The 13,140-nt window shown below is 50.7% G+C and overlaps 1 protein-coding gene across 1 annotated transcript; it reads left to right on the top strand.

The window, feature by feature from the left end:
- The first annotated feature begins 4,057 nt into the window (after positions 1-4,057).
- Positions 4,058-11,060, top strand: Ltbr (lymphotoxin beta receptor). Its single transcript, XM_003463286.5, is given in 12 exon segments — positions 4,058-4,403; positions 4,538-4,634; positions 4,923-5,048; positions 5,115-5,267; positions 5,524-5,620; positions 5,775-5,872; positions 8,780-8,887; positions 9,200-9,225; positions 9,704-9,911; positions 10,194-10,411; positions 10,413-10,435; positions 10,437-11,060. Coding segments are annotated over 12 exon segments (1,290 nt in total). The 5' UTR covers positions 4,058-4,304; the 3' UTR covers positions 10,474-11,060.
- The last annotated feature ends 2,080 nt before the right edge of the window (positions 11,061-13,140 follow it).

Here is a 13,140-nt window from a genome sequence, read left to right as displayed (position 1 = left end):
CCTGGGTAAGACTCAGGATTTCTCTTTAATGGGAATGTACACTGAGAAAGCATTCTCTAAACCGTCCTAACTTCCTCTGATAACCCATTCGTTTGTGGTCTATTAATCTAACTTTTCTTCACTTTTTTCTCTTCAGCTTCTAACCTTCCGAGGGTGAAAATGAGTTATTCAATGAAATGCAACTCTAGTCTTACAGTGAGAGCTAATTAGCTGCTCCATGCGGAGTTGTGCACAGCTGTCTTCTCATTTTCACTTATGGAAAATAAATCTAGAACAATGGACAGAATATACCTCCTGCTACCCTTAGTCTAGTGACCTAGAGGCATGCTTGGCGGCTCTGCTAGAGGTTCATCCCTTTGATTAAGACAGGGATTCTCAACCTCAGCACTGCTGATCTTTCTGCCAGGTCATTCTTTGTTGACGGAACTGCCCTATGTGCTATGGGCTGTTTAGCAGCATCCTGAGCCTCTACCGACTAGCAAACAGTATCTTTTTTCCCCAAAAGTAAGACCTAGCTGGAAAAGAATCAGCCTTGAAAACTGGAGGTCAAACGTGCATGCCACGATCAGCCTCTTCTTGCCTTACCTGCCATTACTATTCTCTTGCTTGCTGCCTACCAAGCAGTGGCACCCAAAAATGTCTCAAGATATTGCCAAATGCCTTCTGGGAGACAACTGGGAAGGTATTGTCCTCACTGAAAATAAGGTCAACTCTCATTGGTTACATTCATTTCTCGGGGTTTCCCAGACCCTTCCCAAGGGTCCCAATGACTAAGAGCAGTGTGAGGAGAGAAGAGAAAGAAATGCTATTTAAAAGGGATCTATTCACCCCAGTCTCCTTTTTGGATTCTCCAAGAGCCTGCAGGAAGAAGAACCTTTCAGCATCACCTCCAAAGGAGGCCAGGGAGAGGAACAAGCCCCTTCTCACACATGCTACCAGCCCAGGCCACTGTGCACACTGGATGTCAGGCTGTCTTCAGGGAAGATAGTAAAGAATGGAAAAGGAGAAAGACCATGACTGCTCACAAGGAGTTTCTGGATCTCTCACCCTTGTGGGGCTTCATGCCTCAAGGGAAAGGCATTATGATAACCATTCCCTTCTGTTAAGGTCAAGATAGGAAACAAGAAATGAAAGAGATTTAACAAAGGGGCTGGGTATATGGGTCAGTGGTAGAGTATCTAGCATAGGCAAAGGTCTGGGGTCAATGCCCCGGGGAGAGAGAGAAAGGAGAGACACAGACACAGACACACAGATAGAGAAAGAGAATCAATGGGAGGGGAAGGGAGAGGTGGGGAGAGAGGTAGGAGAGAAAAGACAGAAGACAGAAGGAAAGCCGGGGGTGGGGGGAAGGAAATAGAGGGCACGGTTATGTAGGTGATAGAAGAGCTGAGAAGCCAAGAGGAGTTATTGAAGCAACTCAAAATAGCAAAGCAAGAAGCAGCTACCATCTCCAAGACCGAAAAAGACAGCAGGGTAATACAGCATTGCAGACCGAGAAATCTGCAGAAGTATTAAACAGGAACTAAGCCATGGCAACTGCCCAGTAGGAGATGGCATTGCAGGAGTCTAGCAAGAAACACGACCAACTTCAGGTGAAGCCACAGAGCACATTGGGAGAGAAGCCAACTTCTTCCCTTCCCCACCCGCTGGTCGTCTATCAGCGCCTCCTATTGGCTGACCCCACTCTCAAACCAGAGAGAAAGGAGCCTGGGAAATGTAGTTCCCAGAAGAGACAACGCATTGCAGGGAAAGGGTGGAGAACAGATCTGCAAGAAAACAAGCCGTGGGCTGTGCAAGTAAAGAGCGCCAGAGTTAAAGTGACAGAATCAGGATCGAAACCAAGAGCTAAGGCTCTTTGCTTAGGGTCTAGAGTCCTTGGGAGATGAAGTGAAAGCAAGGACTAACAGAAGAAAGAAGGATCTGGTTCAGCCAGTAGGGCCACAGAGGAGCTGAGATGGTACTTACATGAGCCTGGGAAGGGAGTGCAGCAACCTTTCACAGGGCCAGAATGTTCTGGAAGGATGCACAAGATATACAAAAGTGATCTGGAAGGCTGAAGCAGGAGGAAAGGCGAGTTTGAGCCCAACCTGGGCAAAAAGCACCTTAATCTCAAAATTTAAATAAAATTGAAAAAGCTCAACAGGAAGACAGTGGATTCAATCTCCAGTAAGCAAATAAATAAATAATGAACAAAAGTGAAATTTTAGTAACCGGTATATGTAAGGTTCATGTATTTTATGCACTTTGTTGTATACATGTTTTACCCCAATTAAAAGAAAAAGAATCTGTCTTATAAAGCAAACCCTGAAATATTTTCAAGTGAGGTGATACGATGTTTGGGATTTGCTTCAAAATAACAAGGGGACTCAAAGTGCATAGAAAGGAGTTGCATGGAAGAAGGCTGCCTACAACTTGGAGCAAATGGTGATATCACTTTATGTTATGAAATTCCAATTCTAAAATTTAAAGAGGAAGGAGAGAAAAAAGATCTATGTACAGCATCCTTTTTGCATTTAAGAGCTCTGAGTGAGTCTAACTCCCGCCTCAAGCTCTAGATTGGGAAGAATGACAACCCTGAGCAATACAGCTGGTTGGACATTTCTTCCCTCCCAGGCAGCCCTGGATATCTGCATGTGTAGCTGCCAGCAGGATGTGGGTATTCAGCCTGCAACAGGTGAAGGGAAAGCACCTTCCAGAGTGAACCATCCAATGCTCAGTCAAGCCCTTCCATCTTCAACTCCATTTCTTCACAGACATGCTTCGCACCAGAGCTTCCCAGCTCCTCCACCAGGAGCCTGTCCAGCTGTCAGACCACCCAGAGTAAGGATGAGTGCTGAACAGAAGCCTTGCAGGTGGAGCAGTGCCCAGGTGACCTATTTCAAGGGAAGGAGTCAGTCTCATCCCAAAAGAGACACTCCTGAATCACAAGGAAGCAGTCTGGTTGCTGGGATGAGCCGGGCCCTGGCTGGTTTTGCCATGGACCAGCTAAGGAATAGGAGCATCATTCATTTATTCCATAAATACATGCTGGGCACATGATATGAGCCTGTCTTTCCCAAGCTCCAAGATGGACTCGAAGACTGGATCCGAGATCCAGTCCATGCCACTGGGAAATCCACAGCCTGCTGGGGAACAGGTAATAGGCAGCAAGTTACAAACACCAGCTCCCTGGGTTACCTGAGTGAACCCTCCAGGACAGGTCAGGATTGGCCAGGCACACTGCAGCTTGGAGACCAGCCACGAGCAGATGTAGGGAGAATGACAAGTAGCTGTATGGGGCTGTTTATGGGCTTCGGGGAGATAGTGAGAGGTAAGGGGAGGTACCAGACCGAGCAACCTTACAACCCTGGGGTGCTGTACCTGGCAAATGAGCCTGCCTTCTCCTGAAGGGGAGGGGACTGTACTGGGTAGATCAGCTTCCTCTGGCTCATTCAAAGGCTCATAGGAGAGAAAACTGGAACTAGGCGGCTCAGCCCCGACACAGCTGGCCCCAATCATCAGAAACTGGTCGGCACATCCTCCCCACTCTGCTCTTGAGAGGGAGGTCCCCAGGGATAGGGGCACATGGCCAGCTGCACTCTCAAGTGTTGTGTGGCATGCCCACCCATGTGTGGATTGGGCCGGGTCAGCCAAGTGGAGGCCCAGCTGGCTGGTGGTTTTTTTCCCTGGGTAGCTTGTCTTAAAAAGCCACAGAGAAGGGCGTCTGCCAAGCGGGATATCTGCCTGTTGGCTGTGGGTTTCCACTCTGCACACGGTTAATCCCTGGTGCCTCCCATTTTTCTGACCTGGCACCTGGCTGCCCATAGCTTTGTCTCTAAGTCCACCAGTTCCAGCCAGCCTTGCCCAGGCCAGGCTCCTGGAGGCCAGCCTCAGGGCGTCCTAGATCTTGCCGCCCTTTCCCACCAGATGGGCCTATCACTGCAGCCCTCCTCTCTGGCTCAGCTTCCCACCAACGGAGGCGGCCAGTTCCGGGCCTGCTGTCCTCACGTGCTTTCCCGGCCACCCCCTCCCGCCCTGCGAGGCCGCCAAGCCTGTTCCTCTTCCTCCATGCGATTGCGACAGACTGGCCTCCGCTCCCAGCGCTCCCTGTCCCCGCCCAGCGGCCGGCTCGCTCCACTCCCACTTCCTGAGCCCGGCGCTGGAGCCCTGGAGGCCAGGCCCGGCCGCTCCGGCCCCCGGGGGGCACGTCAGCCCAGCAGCTGGGCTCGGGAAGTCGCCGCCATCGCTGCTTAGGACATCGGGGCTTCCCACCCTCCTCCCAGATCTCCACCCATCTGCTCACCCTGCCGGCCCAAAGGGCGGCCATGCGCCCGCCTCGGGCTGCCTCTCCCTCCGGCCTGGCCTGGGGGCCACTCCTGCTGGGCCTCTACTATGGGCTCCTGGCTGCATCCCATCCCCAGCCGGTGAGGGGTGGGAAGGCTGTCAGGGGCAGGCGAGGACGGTGGGGTGGGGGCTCTGGCCTGGCAGTCCTCTCTGCACCCTGGTGCCCTCCCGAGGTGACCCCTGACTTGTTCTTCCTCACCTCCTCCCCTGGAAGGCCCCCCCATACCACTCTGAGAACCACATGTGCTCGGACCAGGAAAAGGAGTACTACGAGCCCAAGCATCAGGTCTGCTGCTCCCGGTGTCCCCCAGGTGAGAGGCAATGACTTGGGAAGCCCAGAATGTGAGGTGGGTCAGCGGGGAGGCGGGCCCTGCACCCAGGAAAACTCACTGGCAGAGGGTGAGCAGGAAGCACTGGCTGTGGGCACTTCAGTCACTGAGATTTACCCTGGTCACTGGGCCTCCCAGAGAGGCAGGAAGACAGCAAGCTAGGGGACAGGGAAGGGACAAAGGCCTTGAGCATGGTTCAGCTCCCACGGCAAGTGGCAGTGGTGGGACCCTTTCTCTCCATTCTAATACCTGCTGTCCCCCTGCACCTAGGCACATTCGTCACAGCTGAATGCAACCGCAGCCAGAACACGGTTTGTACTACATGTGCTGAAAATTCCTACAATGAGCACTGGAACCACCTGCCCATCTGCCAGCTATGCCGGCCTTGTGACTCAGGTGAGTGGGGTGCCAGGTCGGGCTGCCTGGAGCACAGCCCCTTTCTGAGCTCTATCTCCCCATTAGTGCTGGGCTTCCAGGAGGTTGCACCTTGCACCAGCACTCGCAAGACGGAGTGCCGCTGCCAGCCAGGAATGTTCTGCATCCACCGCGACCCGGAGTGTGTGCACTGTGAGCCGCTCTCAGAGTGTCCCCCTGGCACTGAAGTCGAGCTTAAAGGTCAGAGGGCAGCCTGAAAGGCAGCTGGTGTGGGTAACCCTGAGAGTGGTTCTGTGCCCATGGTGTGACCCTCAGGTAGTTCTCTTTGCCATCAGATACCTCTTTTCATTTATGAAAAGCCTCACAGAAGGGGTGTGCAGGCGAGCTAAAGAGCAGAGGCTGGCAAGCAGGAGGCCATCCAGTGGGCATCAAGCAAGCTCACAGCCAGGCTCCCTTTTGCCCACTCACCCTGGCTGGCCTGCCTTTCTCTCGCCAGATGAAGATAGGGAGTCTGACAACACCTGCATTCCCTGCAAGGCAGGACACTTCCAGAACACCTCCTCCTCCAGTGCCCGCTGCCAGCCCCACACCAGGTAAGAGCATCCCACCCATGCCACAAAGCCCAGATGCTCTTGTCCCTCCCATGCTTGAGCCCATAGGCTGTCCGGGCCACATTCACCTCAGCTCCCTTGAACAGGGCACTGATGGGCAGGGGCCGAAGAGTTCACAGTTCTCTCTCTTCTGCAGGTGTGAGGACCAGGGCTTGGTGGAGGTGGCTGCAGGCACTGCCCAATCTGACACAGGCTGCAAAAGCCCACCAGAACCACTGCCCCCTGAGATGCCAGGTGAGAGACCAGGGCTAAACGGCATGAGACAGAATCCTTTTCACCTGGGAAAGGGGAAAGATTAATCATTCCTTCCAAGAATGGAGTGAGAAGAAACGTTCCTTAAATTGTAGCCTCACTGGCTAGTTTACTTACATGCATGTGCACTTTTTGAACCGCAGATAATGTCGTGACAAGATAACGCCCCTCCATGAAGTTGTAACTGACATTGTCATTTTACACTTGGCCTTCATCAAATGTCCCTTACTGGACTGCAGACCTCCTTAGAGGCCACACGCTTTCGCTGTTGGAGAGATTATCTCCCCATTGGACTTGTTCTTGGTTTTTTCCTGATTGATTTCCCCAGTCTAGTGGATCTGACTATAGGGCGTTTCTGATGATTGTAATCCTTATTGACAGTTTACTGGCTTTTTCAAATTACCAGATATTTATAATTGCCACTTTTGTTTATTGAGAATAGCACATCAGGTCATCTAAACACTTTCTTTTCAGTATCTCATGTAATATCTTTACTGATTCTATGACATACAAGGGTTGATCAAAAAATATGGTATTGTGTGTTTAAATTTAAAAATTATTACAGTTAAAAAACACGTTTCCATTAAACCCCCTTGAGACATTCACACAGCAACTAGCTTGCCTCCTCTTGCTTTATCCCATCCCTCTTGCCACTTTCTGAAGCTGTTCTAGAAATTCTCTTTCATGAGTGTCTTTATAATATGTGATCAAAAAAGATGGTGACTACTGCTGCTGAGTGCCAACCAATAAAAAGGTGGTCACCACCTCATTCACCAGATCTGGCACCATGCCACTTCCAGCTGTTCCCCAAAGCCAAATGACCATGAGAGAGGGGCTGGGGAGTTAGCTCAGCGGCATAAGCAGCTGCCTTACAAGCAGGCAGTCGTGAGTTCGATCCCCGGTACTGATAAAAATGAAAAAGACAAAAAAAAAAAAAAAATGACCATGAAAGAGAGACCTTTGATATTGATTCAGTACACTTAAAGACTCTGGGAAAAGCAGATCTCACCAGAACTGCCTCAAAAAGTGGCAAGGATGATGGCATAAGTGTGTCCAAGGCAAAGGGACATCTTGAGGGAGATTATTAGTAATGTGTCTTTTAATGGAATTAAGTTTTTAAAAGTTAAAATGTTCACCATGTTACTTGATTATATTGCGTAGGTTCTTTTATTAACCTCACTGAGGATCAAGGAGGTTAAGTGACTTGTCCAAGATCAGTCAGCCCAGTGGTAACCAGTGTTATTAAGAGCCTTTTTTACTCCAAAGCCCATGGCACAATGCACACACACACACTCTCTCTCTCTCTCTCTCTCTCTCTCTCTCTCTCTCTCTCTCTCCAGAAAATTAGAGGCTGGGGATATAGTTTAGTGAGACAGTGCCTGCCTGGCAAGCACAAGGTCCTGAGTTTAATTCCTGGTACCAAAAAAAAAGAAAAATTAGAAAATGCAGATAAGCAAAACTAAAAAGTCACCTATAGAATCATTATTTAGCATATCCACACTTAGTATTTTGGTATATTTTCTTCCGGGCATTTTCCTATGCAAATCTATAGATATGAATGTGTTCACTAAAAATGGAATAATTTGAATGGTCTATAACCTGATTGGGGGGTTACTGGGGCTGGAACCCAGGATCTCACACATACTAAGCAAGCCCTCTACCACTGAGCTACATGCCTAGCCCTTATGATATGATTTTGTGATCATTGAGGTATCATATCTATTTTCCCATGTTCTCTTAAAATTTTTAACTATATATCAGACTGGCACTTTGCCACTGCAATTTGAGTACGTAGCTAATCAGCTCATTTTGTGTGTGAAAAGCTGATGCCCAAATCCCTTAAAGTCACCTGGACAGAACCCAGATGTCCCATATCCAGACTCCTGGTCCAGCCGTCCCATCCTGCAGCCTGCCCTCAGGCTGCAGATTCGGGTGGATGAGAAGGGCTAGAACTCCCAGGATGCAGCCAGGCACCAGGGTACCTGCTTATCATCCCGGATGCTCTGGAGGTCGAGACAGAAGGATTGAAAGCTCAAGACTAATGGGCAATTTAGCAAGATCTTGTCTCAAAATAAAAACATAAAAACTGAAGATATTGCTCTGTGGTAGAGCTCTCTTGGGTTCAGTCGCCAGTGCTGCAAACAACAAATAAACAGAACTTGCAGTATACAAACACCCAAGCACTCCTAACCATCACCAAGCAACACAGATGAGCCCTGTTTTTTGTTTTCTTTTTTTCCTTTTCATCGGTACCGGGGATCGAACTCACGACTGCCTGCTTGCAAGGCAGGCGCTTATGCCGCTGAGCTAAATCCCCAGTCCTGATGAGCCCTGTTGATGCCATGCTCTCAATAACAGCCTGAGGTCATAGCAGGACAGACATTGTCCACAGGAATAGATCAGGGTCACAAAGATCAAAGTCCCGCCTCTGCTCTCCTCCTTCTGAAACCTGTCCTGAGCAAGGGGATGGAGAACTTAGCAATGGCAGAGCTCTGAAGTGAGCTCCCCTGCCACCCCTGTCACGCTCCCCGCAGAGATGTCTCTACTCTGTGGCCTGAGCCTGTTCACAACCCCAATCCCACTTCCCCTTGAAAACCAACTGCCTACGCTCCCTCACTCTCCCTCGATCCTGGTCTTTGAGCAGGGGAGGCTCCTACGGCCTCCCCACACCCCTTCATCCATGATAGGAGCTTTCAAGAAGTCCTCCCAAGCCCAGCTTAGGGCTCCTTCTCTGTAGCCCAAGGGAAATGGCTCTAATTCTGCAGAATGGTCAGAGGAAAAAGCTGCTCCCCCTTTTCCCTGTCTGGGTTACCCAAAGGACAGGAAGCTCCTCCTTAGCTTCCTCCCCGCCCTTCCGGCATCACCCCCATCCTGTCTGCTGTCCCGCAGGAACGATGCTGGTGCTGGCCATTCTGCTGCCCCTGGTCTCCTTTCTGCTCCTCACCACTCTCATCGCCTGCACCTGGAAGAGCCACTCCTCTCTCTGCAGAAAGCTGGGTAGGAAATAAAACAGCCCTCTCCCCCCTAGTGGGGCTTGCAGGAGAGGGGCAGGGATATGCAGCTGACCCAGGGCAGGCCTTCTGCCCCCCTCCCGACCCTTAGGGTTCAACCCTGCTCCCCACTTCCCTGGACTCAGGGCACTGAGTCCTCCCTCCTCAGCCCTCACTCCCGGCCTGCAGATGAGGGAGAATAGATAACAACCTTTCCTGCTGGAACCCTGCATGGGGCGCTGCCTGGGCTAGAGGCGCTTCTGGAGGGTGGGAGACCAGGGGCTTGAGGCCTCTCACTCGTGTCATTTTTTTGTTGCAGGATCACTGCTCAAGAGGCGTCCAGAGGTAACCAGGGAGGCTGATGAGGCAGCAGTGGGGTGAAGGTGACCAGGGGTGGGGAGCAGCCAAAAGAGTGCAAAAGTAATAGTTTATTGAATATGCCATGTGCCAGGCACTGTGCCAGGCACAGGGTGGAGGCCAGGCACCAAAGGGAGCAAAGCCAAGCACCTCCCCTCCTGGACTTTATGTGCTAACCACGAAAACAAGGTTAAACATCAATCAGGGTAAAGGATGAGGGTGTGTTGTTTTAGAAAGAGTGGGCAGAGAAGGCCTCTCAAATACGATGGTATTTGAGCAGAGAACTAGGTGACAGCCAGGGGGCTGGGGGAAAGCACTCCAGGAAGCAGAGGCATCAGTGCAAAGGGCCTGAGGCAGGGGCTATGTGAGGAGCAGAGGCCCAGAAGGAGTCACCAAAGTGAGGAGTGGAGTGAGCTGAGCTCTGGGGTCCCTCGTCAGTGGTTGGTTCTCTGCCTCTTTTCTGCAGGGAGAGGAGTCCTCCTCCTGCCCCCTTCCAAGACCAATCCCTGACTTGGTAAAGCCACTTCTGCCCATCTCTGGAGATTTGTCCCCAGGCCCCGCCAGACCCCCCGGATCCCCACCTTTGGAGGAAGTGGTGCTGCAACAGCAGTGTCCTCTGGTCCAGGCCAGCGGGGCGGACGCTGAGCTGGGGGAGCAGGGCCAGGTGGCCCACGGTGAGTCTGCGGAGGCCGTGATGGGAAGGCGGTGTGAAGGGGGGAGTGCAGCTGGATGGAACAAGAACACCAGGACAGAGCGGACAGAGACCCTGACAGCCAGCCAGTGTCATACCCAGAGGGACAGGAAGAATCTGGAAACCCAAAACTACAGAGCTCCAGAAGCTGGGAGCTGTGGGAGGGGGACAGGAAGGCAGGTCTGCAAGCAGTGGTGCGGCCCCTTGTCAGGGGTCTCCCCTCAGTGCTCCCTCCGCGCCTCTCATTCTGCCTTCCTTTCCACAGGTGCCAATGGCATTCATGTCACCGGGGGCTCTGTGACTGTTACTGGCAACATCTACATCTACAATGGGCCGGTACTGGGGGGAGCACGGGGCCCTGGAGACCCTCCAGCTCCTCCTGAGCCTCCATACCCGACTCCTGAAGAGGGCGTGCATGGGCCTTCTCAGCTCTCTAGGCCCTACCAGGAAGATGGCAAAGCTTGGCACCTGGCCGAGACAGAGACACTGGGGTGCTACGCCCTCTGACCGGGCCCAGGAGCCAGTTCGTCACCCATGCCTGGTGATGGCTGAGAGACAGAAGAAGAGGGGCTGAGAGCCCACAGGATTCACCAGCAGCCTGGGCAGGCCTCTGTAGGCACGGCCCTAAGGTACCAGGCCTCAGATACTTCTTAAGAGAGTGGGCTGAGCCCCAGCTGGGGACAGTGCCCCCACAGGACTCTCACCGCTGCCTGGGCGAGCCTGCCACGTTGGTGTAGACCCACTGCCTGCAGGGGCTGTACCCGCTCAGCCTTGGGCACAGACCGGGCCTGTGATGCTAACCGCTGCCGACCGTGGCACTCACACCCCAAGCATGGACTAACGGAAGCTCAGTGGTCACACGGTGGGTCACCTACAAGGACATCCTCAGGATCTCTGGAGGACTTATGGTGCTCAGCCCCAAGCTTCAGAGGCCCGAGGTGGACCCTGGATGCAGATGAAGTTATGTGGAGGATAACCCAACCCTCACCTCCTGGAGGAGGGAAGACAGAGTCGGTCAAAACCTGGGTTTGGGCAGGGCTGTAGTAGGGGGAAGAGTGGGAATGGAGGGAAATGACAGGTATATTTATAAATTGTAACCACATGTAAATAAAGAGGAGGCGATTGAGACCCAGGTAACTTGTTTTCTTGGGGTTGATATAGCAACCTCAGTCCATTAGGGCAGTGTCAATGTAAAGGTCAGGACTTGCAAGTCCCACAGGAGGATTTCTCTGGGGACCTGGAGATGCAGTCTAGATAACAGCACAGTCGGAGTAGCTAACAATGCTGAGAATGGACGGCATGCCTTATCAGAGTTATGTCTTTAGTTCTCACAACACCTCTGTGAGGCAGATAAGCCACAACTCTCCAGGTTTTGTTTGGTTAGAAGCTTTTGGGGGTGTTTTTGTTTTTGCCATACTGGGGGGTATAACCAGGGCCCATACATGGTTCGCAAGTACTTTATCATTGAGACACACTCTAGGCCCCCAGAATTTCTCTGAATGGTAGAGGATTTCTCCCTCATCCCTTGCACCCCAAACTCCAGCACCATGCAAGGTGGAACATGCTCTCCAGGGTTGGCTGAATCAAAAGATGTGCACCGGAAACAGGTCAAGTTCACACTCTGTGGCTGAACTGACATCTAGGTGGCCACCTTTTAGCTCAGAAGGAGCACCTTGTGATTACTGATGTTTTTTTTAATCCCATTTTCTCTTTCCCCAAAAATAATCCTAAAACTTCTTTGGCACTGGACATGATGGTGCAGAACTGTAATCTCAACACTCTGGGAAGCTGAGGCAGGAGGGTCACAAGGTTGAGCCCAGCCTGGGCAACTCAGTAACTTGGTGAGTCACAATGCACCTGAGTGCTGGGGACTTGGTTTGGTCATGCACAGTGGTAATCCCAGCTCTCAGGAAGATGAGGCAGGAAGATCATGAGTTCAAGCCGAGACTGGATTACATAGCAAGACCCTGTCTCCAAAGGGGCTGGGCTGTAACTCAGTGCAAAAGCCTAGTAATGGGAAAAAAATTTTTTTCTCTATCACTCTTATTGAAACTGTCTACCCCGCTACTCAACCATTATACACACTGCTTGGCAGAGGTGATCCTAGCTTGAGGAATTGCTAGGAGAACAGCTGCCAGCTGACTGCTCCTTCCATAAAAGGTTACTGCCGCAGATCTAGTGTTAGACACTCTGTTGCTGGCCTTCATCAAGATGGTGTAGGAGCCAAACACAAACCCCAGGAGTCATCTGGGGCAAGTGATGGGTTATTTAAGGTTACTGTGAAAGCAGTATGGGATCCAGCCTCCTTTTGTGAGCAGGCAGTGATGGTGAGCTACATCTTCACACACAGACACCTTCAGCCTCCTGAAGTGTACTAGAGCCAGAAACATGAACCCATCATAATTATTCCAATGCCCTAGACTATAAAAACAAAAAAAGGGTTATGCATTTCCCAACAAAATAAAGTGTCTAAAGAAAAGATTCGAAAGCATAGCACTATGTGATCGTGTTCAAATTTAGTAGTATAGCTACCTGTACTGTATTAGTACAAACAAAGTCTTCTTGGTATTTGCACTGAGATTGCATTAAATGTATAGGGTAATTCAGGCATTTGATATCTTCCTTGTATGGGCTCTTCCTGCGAAGAACAATACCCCTTCTGAATTTGTTGATAGCTTTCTATTTGTGCTGCAGTAGCATTTTAATGTTTTCTTAGTACAGATCTTGAGCATCTCTTGTTAAGTCCTTTTGGACTTAACAAGGTGTTTGTCTTTGTGCTACAGAGGTGAGATCATCTCTTTTTTGTAATCTAGCCATCCATTGGATTCTTTCATCTGTAACAGTTTTAAAAAAAAAAACTCTCTGAGGTTATCACCTCTAAATAATGTAAAATCTCTCTCCTGTCTAATTTTTATACTTCTAGTAGTTTAAATCTTACATAAATGCATTACTTAGGACATTCGCAACAACATTAAATTCTGTCTTGTTTCTGATTTTCATGCCAGTAAGTCTAATATTTTCTCATGAAGCAGGGGATGAAATAGACACATTGATTTTATTATGCTAAGAAAGCACCCACATGTTACTATTTCACAATAATCAGTGGTTAATGGATAAAGGGTGGGAACAGGGAGCTCAGGGAGAAGGCTTTGCAGCAAGGATGTGAGGGAAGGTGGGTGATGCAGGGCTGTATCCTGGAGGCAGAGTCAACA

Source organism: Cavia porcellus, unplaced genomic scaffold, assembly GCF_034190915.1.
Source record: "Cavia porcellus strain 051 isolate PalLab524CR breed Dunkin Hartley unplaced genomic scaffold, mCavPor4.1 scaffold_27, whole genome shotgun sequence".
Taxonomy (NCBI): Eukaryota; Metazoa; Chordata; class Mammalia; order Rodentia; family Caviidae; genus Cavia; species Cavia porcellus.
This window is presented reverse-complemented; position numbering and strand designations above follow the sequence as displayed.